Source organism: Etheostoma spectabile, chromosome 12 (genome assembly GCF_008692095.1).
Source record: "Etheostoma spectabile isolate EspeVRDwgs_2016 chromosome 12, UIUC_Espe_1.0, whole genome shotgun sequence".
NCBI lineage: Eukaryota > Metazoa > Chordata > Actinopteri > Perciformes > Percidae > Etheostoma > Etheostoma spectabile.
In genome coordinates this window covers 18517670-18526850 of record NC_045744.1, presented here as the reverse complement: position 1 = coordinate 18526850, position 9181 = coordinate 18517670, and the positions used below count along the sequence as shown (strand labels likewise).

Below are 9181 nucleotides of genomic sequence, written 5' to 3'. Positions count from 1 at the left end.
TCAGAGCTACATGCTAACATCAACATGTTACCATCACTAAACTACAAAAACAACTATTGCAAAACACAAACTACAGCTTAGGCTGATGTGAATGTCATTATTTGGTCAAAAAACAATGCACTTGGAACAGTTTTGATCTGATGATGGAGCGAGAGGAAAAGTTAAAGAATCAAAGTTATTACAAGTCATCAGAATCGGAAAAGGGTTTATTGCCTCAGTAAGTTACAGCTACAGGGATTTGCCTTGGTAAATAGTGCATTAATACAGTACACAAACATATTGAACATAAATAAGGAATAAACTGAGACTAGGGACGGGGGGATGGGGGAACGGGGGGGTTAGGAGTCAGTATGGACATCTGTACCAAATTAAATGACAATCCATCTCAGGTTTTGAGATATGCCAGAACTGGTGGACCCAACAAATAGACATGGCTGAAAACTTGGAAATCTCAAAATCATCTACTTCTCTTTATCTTGTCTTTGAAGATCTAATAAATCAATTTTGCCTGGATACACCTCATCAGCGGACATTTAAAAGCCAATTTTAAAACATGATGTACATTCATCATATAAGCTATTCCTCTTTCTAGTACTCTTGCAGTTTACCTGTGGAAAGTATTACATGCGCTGTTTCCATTCTGACCAGAAATGACAATATCTCAACTCTCCTCCCCTCTGATTCATTTATTAAACATAGACTGTAGGCAGGGGTATGTCACTTTTAAGAGGAAGTAATGCTCTCATCATCGTCAGAAATGGGGCAGTCGGACCATTAATTCGCAAGTCAAAAGCAAGCCATAGGTCCAAAGGTCATAACTTAAGATTTAGAACCTTGACCTAATCAGATCATTTTAATGTGATGATGTAAATAGCAACAAAGCAAGATAATTTACTAGTGTATCAAAAAGAAATATATAAAAAAATTTAAGTTTTTTTTCCTTTCTAAAGATGCTTTGGTTTGGTGACAAAAATTGTATACTACAAATTGACAAACGGCTGTCTATTTTCTACAGGCAAAGTTGAATAGGTTATACAGGAGTCACCCTGCGAGGTTGTTCCTCTTTGTGCTTGGGGAAGGTATAAGGTATTTTGTGTCAAAAGTCTTCATAAAGTTATAAGTCCCTGATGGTAAAGAATGTATTTTAATGAGTTACATGCCTTGTGGTCACAGCTCTGAGCGTTACCACCTACAGCGAGGCTTGGCTCTGGGTGTGCACCGTCAGCAGGAAAGTGACCATGCTGCCCTCTGGTGGTTACAACCAAGGCTGAGTGCACGTTATCAAATTACAATTATTAACACGCTGTAGAAATCAGCAATTGGTTTTTCAGAGAACCTTTTTAATAGAAGTAGGATTGTTCCGGTCAGGCTTTTTCAGTTCAGGCTTTGTCACAATGAGTTTGGTGCCAGCAAGCTGACACGGTATTACAGTGGTACTTTCTAATTGGCAAAGGGCATAATAATTAAGTAAACTGTAAACATAGTACGGGATATTAAGGTAGTATTTCTTTCTGAGAAATGGGGGGGGGGAGACATAAATAAATAAATAAATGGCATGATTAAAAAAATAATTAAATCATTTTGAATTGAGCCACACAAAAAAAACCGCCCGCTGCTACGTCATCACTACGCGTCCAAAACACAGGTCTACGGGCTTCACATCTGGCACGTGAGTTGAGCTACATTCTTTTTGCCTTGCATGATTTCAGCTTCATGTTTTGTAAGAATTAAACTAAATGTCTCATTTAAGTGTTTACATTTAAAACATGTCCACTCGTTTCGAGAAAAAAAATCGAGTTAGTTTGCGCACATTTCTCATGCAGGGAGTTGGCATGGCAGCCTTCTCAGCTGTGTTCGTCTTTTAGCCAGACTGCTTTTTAAAGAATATGTCCATACGTTTCCCTGCTTATCGGCAACCGTGTTGACCTCGGAAACATGACTTAGGACACCGTCCGAATCATTTGGAGCCAAAGGCAGTGCAGTGCTGTTGCTTGAGTCCCTTGTTTACAGATCATTTTCAACTTGGCCTCCCTAATATTAACCTCGATTACTAGTCTGACGTATCACTAAACAACATTGATCGCAGAAAGTGTTTCCTCTGTCAATTAAAAAACAGTGGTGGTCTTAATTACTGTACCATTAGTTCAATTTCTAATTCATCTTATAAAGTTTTGCCCCATTTTATTATCAGATCAGACTAGCCTGTAATAACTAATAATGTAAAATAATGTAGTGTCACTACTAGTATTCTAGGTAAACACTAATCGTTTGGTAAACATTGGTAATACTATTGCATAAAACACTTGTATTTACATTAAAGCCCTACACTTTAACAACATTAGTGTACGGTGTAAACCAATGTTAATAAAGCATTGCTGTTTGATGAATAAGGAGAATGTGGACTTAACCATCAAACTCTAACGATGACTTCATGTTTTCCCCTCACCTGTTCCCTGTTCTAGCCAGAAGATCAAACTGAGCATCCTCTCTAACAAGAAAGACCCAGGCATTCCACTTGTAACCTGCATGCTGTAAGGTCCAAGCTATGTTGACAAAAACAGAGGAAAGGAAGCCCCAGAAAGGGGAAGGGAAGAAGAGGAAACATCCTGGTGAAGATGGAGATGGAGGGGAAAGCAAGAGGAGGGGAGGTGAAGAAGGAAAAGGGGGTCAGGGAGACGGTGGCAGGAAGCGTCTGGACGCCCTGAGTGTGGGCTACTTCCGCCGAGTTGGGGAAAGACTCAGTGAAGGCTTTGAAGATGACGAGGACAGAGGTGAGACGGATCCTTTTTCTGGACATTTGATCAAGCGATGACTGGAAGTTGATTTTAAAGTTGGGTATGTGCAGCAGAAAAGCATATTACACTAAAAATGATCTATAATATAGGGCAGCCAATATAAATAAATATCTTTGGGTTATTGGTTGGGGAAAAACAAGGAATTTGGAAAATGTCAACTTTAGCTCTTGTGATGGACAGTTTTCACTATTTTCTGACATTTTATAAGAAAAATGAATAGATAACTTGAAATCATTGGCAGATTAATCAAACATGAAAACAATCTTTAGGTGCAGCCCTACTCACATTCAGTCCAAGATATTCCAAAAGAAACCAGACTTTGTAGAATTATTTCACCAGGACTCACTCATGATATGAGAAAGAAAACTTACATCAATTCTGAAATCATCAAGCAATAAATATCAATACATTATCCAGCCCTGCTGTGCAAGAGTTTCAGACCGTATTTTACTTTTTGTACAGCTGCCTGTGTTTTAACTTTTTTAGAAACTTTTTTTAGCCTCTGGTGTTGAAGGAACAAGAACAGGTTAAAATTGAACTAAATTATCAAAAACAAGAAAACCTGTAATAGAGCAACAAAAAAAAAGCTGCATGTATACATAGCTTCCAGTAACCAGATGATTACATTGCATAAATGCATTCTCCAATACCCACATAATTAGAGCTAATCAATCTTTTATCAATACTGTGATATGAGACTAGACATTGTCTTAGATTTTGAATAACGTAATATGACGTAAGTGGTGTCTTTTCCTGGTTTTGTAAGCTGAATTACAGTAAAGTTGTAATTTTCTGAACTTACCAGGCTGTTCTATTATTTGCCTTTAAACACTTTGTCATTATATCTACATTATTGATGATTATTTATCAAAAATCTCATTGTGTAAATATTTTGTCTAAGCACCAATAGTCAACACTGCAATATTGTTGCGGTATCGATATCAAGGTATTTGTATACAAATATTGTGATATTTTATTTTCTCCATATTACCCAGCCCTACACGTAACCTGGTTTCAATGAGTAATCTAGTTACTTTAGTACATGTAAACACACTGTTAGATAGCGGGGATAAGGATAGAAGAGGGACATCCGGCGTCGGCAGGCTTTATCCTAGCAATGTACATTCGTCGAGCCAGACTTCATGAAATATAAAAAGCAGGTTAAGCTGCCAGTTACATTAGTTATTTTTTTTGTTGACTCCGCCACCGCCAGAATTTCTTGTCTCTGATGTTTGTAATGACCTAATATTTGTCGTTAGATATCAGATGCGCCATCGATGCCTGCGTATAATTTCTCTTAACTCTTGTCTCAACGTTTCTTCTGTAGAGATGTTTGTGGAAAATGTCCTGACAGAAGTGAAAGGTAAAGCAACGGTGGTGTCGATGGACCAGACGGGAAGCATCACCCTGCAGCGGCTGCTCCCTCTGTGCAGTCCTGACCAGGTGGCCACGGTGCTGGCTGAACTGGGTGGAGAATTAGGGTCAGAGTTTAAAGCGGTTTCTTGTGATCGGTGCGGCGGCCACGTAGTGGAGAGTGCAGTCAGACAGATATCCAGGTGCACAGGTAAGATTACACGTGTCACGACTGAGTGGGAAGCTGCTCATCATCACTGTGTGAAACGCGTTGCAGTTAATAGGAAAATAACAACTCTGCTTTGTTTGTCTCATTTTTTAGAGGCGTCTGCTACTGCAGAAGAAGAAGAGGAGAGTTGTGGAGTGTTGGAGGCCCAGGTGTTGTCTTTAAGTAGGGCGGTGAGAGACAACAGCGAAGAGTTCATCAAACATGTCCATGGCTCACACGTGGTCCGCACACTTTTACATGTGCTGGCAGGCTGTCTCGGACCAGCCCGCACTGAGACTCGTCCAGGTACACACACACACACACAAATAAATTGCAGGTTTTCAAAGTCTGACTCTGTGGACCCCCTAGCAGAAAAAAATTTAGTCCAGCGCCCCTGTTTGCAGTTTATTTATCTTTTGAAACAGAAAAAAATTTCAACTAATGATTATAGGAAGTTAGGGGTTTGCAAAAAGTTTTTCATGATTTTTTTACGGTTTGTGGCTTTTATCAAGAAAAAACCCTTTAAAAAATGTTATCCTCGGCAAGGAAGTGTTCGTAACGGGTCGTTTTTATGGGGGGGATGAGTTAGCCGGGAAAAAGGTAGTTTTTTGAAGCACTAAGGATTTTGAAATTTTTAAAAAAGCCCCCCATGAATGGACTGTGTGGAAAGCGGCCAAAATCAACATTTGTACAATAAGCAAAAAAGGAACTTATTTAATTTAGAAAAAACAGTTTCACAGCCCTTTCCCCTATGCGTGTTCCCCCCACGTCCCCTCGCAGTCGCTCAGAGTTGAAAACCCCCCCTAACAAAGTGTTTTAAAAGCGGTGGTGTCAAAAATGGTTTTTTCACCGTGGGGAAAAAAGTGAAAATAAAAGTGTAAAATAATTTCATCTTTTTTTGGTGTTTTTTTTCAAAAAGAAAAACAGCAAGAAAAAAAAGCTTGGGTCTGGGCTATTCTGAGAGGCGGCCCAGTGGGTCAGACCTCCCAGCAGAAGGCTTGTCTCTTTTAGTTTGTTATGCGTCGTTTTTTTTCCCAGGGAAAAAAAGAACCCCCAGTCGCTCCTCAACTGAAGATTTTGAGATTCCCCCCCCTTTTGGTACGGCGGGAAAAGTTAAAGAGACCTTTGGACAACTTTAAATGTGAGTCTTTGTTCACCCAAACCCCAAGAAAATTTTCCCCACGTACCCAGAACAAAAAGTTGTATTAGGTTTAACAGGGGGAAATCGGGTATTACGAAGCAAAAGTGCTATCGGGGTCAAAGAGTTGAGAAATTTTTACACACCCATGCTAAAGTAAAAAAAAAAAAATCTTTGGAAATTTATCTAGGGGATGGGAATTTCCTAAAACACTCTAAGCCCAAAACAAAAGCTATAAGCTAACGAAATAAACCCCTGCCAATCTTGGTAGGGAAGGGAATGTAATGATTTGGGATTAGTTTAATTCCAAAAGGGAAGGGGAAAAATTTATCAGGATGCTAGATCTTGGATCCCTGAAAAAAACGGCCTTTTAACAATAAAAAACTGCCTGTTATGGGGGAATTTAAAGGGGGTGTGTTAAATTTTTGCCCCCCGTTTTTATGGAGAGGGAAAATTTTTATGTACATTTTCATTCACAAAAAAAATTGGGTCTTTAAAAAAATGGATTTTCCAAAAATATTTTTAATTAAGGCATAAGATCAATTTTTTTTCCCCTTTTAAAATCACCGCTGGGTGTGAAAATTTTTCAAACATGTACACCCGTAGTTTTTTAGCAAAAAAATACCATAAATCAAAAAAGAAAAGCATTCCATGTTTATTTGACCCCAAGGATATACCCAACTGTTTTGGTGGGAAAAAGAAGTAAAAAAACTTTTTTTGGGCCCGGTGGCACCCCCTTTTAAAAAAGGCAGAAGGTCTAAGAAACACGTCCTCTCCCCTGTTTTCCCCTAAAAAGTGTGATCGATGCGTTGCAAGGTGTGTTTTCCAGACATGTTTATGTTTTTGACAAAAGCGGCCTAACTTTTCAAAAGCCCCCAAAGCATTCATGGGACCCGACAAGTCGCAGGTGCCCGGGTGAGGTAGACAACGTCCCTTTCTGTCCCGGGAAAGGTCGCCTGTGCCCTGAATTCAGTAAAGTGGCTTTTTTTCTTTCCTTTTTTTTGTCCCCCTTCGGTCTTTCAAGGACAAGGCCTCAGTACCTATTGAGACGATAAAAAGCATCCCCCCAAAAATCCCTCCGGGACCTCTACAAAAAACCCCCTCAGGGTCAGTGGTGACTGGCCCTCCACCCTTTCCAATTTTTTTCCCCCGAGGCTAACCCCCCCTCGGCCAAATCAAAATGGTGGTCATATTTTTGCGTCACCAGTGCAGGATTAGAGTGGGTTTTTTGATTTAAAGATTACTCCCTTTTTTTTTCCCCTCTTTCCCAAGTTTTCCCGAAGTTGTTTGATGGTTGATCCAAGGCGGGGGCCCTTTGGTTTCGGGTCACAGGGTGGATTGTAAGGCGAGAGCTGGCAGAAAAATGAAGAGAAAAAAGGGCGGGGGATGATTTTCAGGTCCTCAAAGTAAGCGTCAAAGAGTTTTGTAATTGGGGCGTAAAGGCCCCAGGGGTTCAAAACAAATAACCCTACCCCTTTTTTTTTTTTCACCCCCCCTTTTTTTGACGAAAGAAAAAGTGCATAACACCAAAAACTATTATTTTTTGATCTGTGGGTGATGAAAACCCCCTTTTGACAGTTGCCCCAGGGTTCCACTGTGCCGAGCCGGCTCTCGAACGCAGCTGCCCCCTCTTCAGCCCGAACCCTTTAGTGTTTTCCACTTGACAAAGCGAGGGCAAATAAGACAGAGGGAAACAACCAAGGGTCTTATCGAATTTGGGGGTTTGGAAGTCTTTCATTTAGAGAATAATTAGGGCAGAAAAGCACAACAAGAAGCACCCCACGCATATTTTATGGGAGAGGTCTCGTTGTTCTGATCATTTTCCCGTCCCCTTTTATCCATCTGTTACCCGGCCCCCGGGTGGGCCAGGCGTGGCCAAGTTAAGGGCGCTCACCCCCTGCAGCCGGCCCCGGCCCCCTGACCCCCTGACGGGTTTTGACCCGTGGGCAGCCACGTCCTAGGCCCCCATCACCCCAAACCGGCCCCCGGGCAGGGCAAAATTTCCCCAAAGGGGTGGGGGAGATAAGGGGTTTAGTGTCACTATGGAATTTTTCCTTTTAGCTAGTCACAGTTCCTGTTTGCAGTTTTAGATACTATTACTGACATTTAGGCTGACAAAGCTTGTTCTTGGTTTTTAAATTGGATTTGTTAACAAATGTAAAATAGCAACAGCCCCATCCATTAAGATGTGGTAGGCCATGCTGTTGAATTTCACAACAACTGTCAAGAGACAGATTACAGCTCTATTTTAAATGCTGCTGCTTCTTACATCTGTTTTAAATATGCCTCCAGTCTCTATGTAGACTCCACCCTCTGGAGGAGACCGTAAAATGAAATGGAGAAATTAAAAAACTCTAGTGACCCCCCCCCCCCCATCTCGGTTTGTAATCCCTAGGGGAGATCTTTGTCAACACCGACGCCAATGTTTCACTGCCTGGTTGGGTCATGAAGTCTCATTCTCTGAGACTGAGACTAAGCTACCAACGTTACCATGGCAACTACCAACAACGGGCAGAGTATACATGCTGCCTCCTGTTTACCCATGCACACGCATGCCCAGGATACAAGAATGTTGATGAGATATGTGATTTGGGTGTTAGATAAACAGAGATTAGTTCTTCTACTGGGGCTAAAAACACTTGTGTGTACAGAGCTTTTGGCTTAAAACTCTGCTCAAAAACCAAAACGTAGCAATGTAAATATAGCCTTAGAATCTAGAAAGTAAACCCCAGGGAAATACTTAATTTCTCAGAAAGACATTCAAGACATCCTTTTGGTTGTTTCTATGTTGGTTCTTCCTAACTGTATTCAGACTCAACACATAGCTGCTGTTTAGACTTTATCCCACAACTAACCATTACTCCCTGGGAAATATTTGGCATTTGTAATTGTGTTAGGAGGTCAGTTAAATGCACATCACATTGTGTAGGTGCAAAGCTACTGGAAATAAGCGTAGTGACTCCAAACCACAAAGTTATTTCAATGGACAACAGATGTGGTTGTCCATCTGTGCCTCCCAGGGGTGATTAATATCTCAGACTGGCCGTCAAACAGTACACAATGAACAATCTTACATAAATCCCACTATATAAAAATAAATTATGAGTCACATGTAAGGAAGCACTGAAATACTGTACACTACAAAAAGTAAATCCAAAAAAATCTCCACTCATCTACTTAACATTTTCCTATTAACATACACCAGAATAGATTTTTGGTACCTAAAAAAAACAAAAAAAACTAGAAACTATACCCAAACTACCAGCATAGGAATATGTTTTTATTTATTATTCTTATTTCTAACCTGAAATTAACATTTCTGTTCTTCGCGTTTACTATTTTGTCTCTCCCAGGGCCAGTATGTTCCAATGGCCTGCTCCAGGTTGGGTAGTCGGGTGCTGGAAGCCATATGGAACAGTGCAACAGTCAGTCACAGGCAAAGCATCGCACAGGAACTAGGTAATACAAACCATTGCCCAAATCCTGACTCTAAGGGGAGGCTTGATAGATTGTTTGGTTATTTCGTAATTTGGTTATCCATTTTGTCTGTAGTTCACATCCCTGTCGATGACTTTCCTTTCCTATCTCCCCTTACCTTCCAGTGCTGAGTGAAAGCCAGCTGAGGTCGGATCAGTTTGCTCGCCATGTGTGGGCCAAATTTGCCCTCTCCCACTTCACCCACAGAAG

The 9181-nt window shown here is 40.8% G+C and overlaps 1 protein-coding gene across 1 annotated transcript in view; it reads left to right on the top strand.

Annotated features, from left to right (window-relative positions):
• The first annotated feature begins 1605 nt into the window (after positions 1-1605).
• Positions 1606-9181, top strand: part of nop9 (NOP9 nucleolar protein) — a 7649-nt gene continuing 73 nt past the window's right edge. Inside the window, exons 1-7 of the mRNA XM_032531864.1 lie at positions 1606-1669; positions 2463-2771; positions 4123-4359; positions 4471-4666; positions 5400-5497; positions 8831-8953; positions 9097-9181. The exon at positions 9097-9181 is cut by the window's right edge and continues 73 nt beyond it. Coding sequence (XP_032387755.1) covers positions 2546-2771; positions 4123-4359; positions 4471-4666; positions 5400-5497; positions 8831-8953; positions 9097-9181 — 965 coding nt within the window. The 5' untranslated portion in view covers positions 1606-1669; positions 2463-2545. The remainder of the gene's footprint in view (positions 1670-2462; positions 2772-4122; positions 4360-4470; positions 4667-5399; positions 5498-8830; positions 8954-9096) is intronic.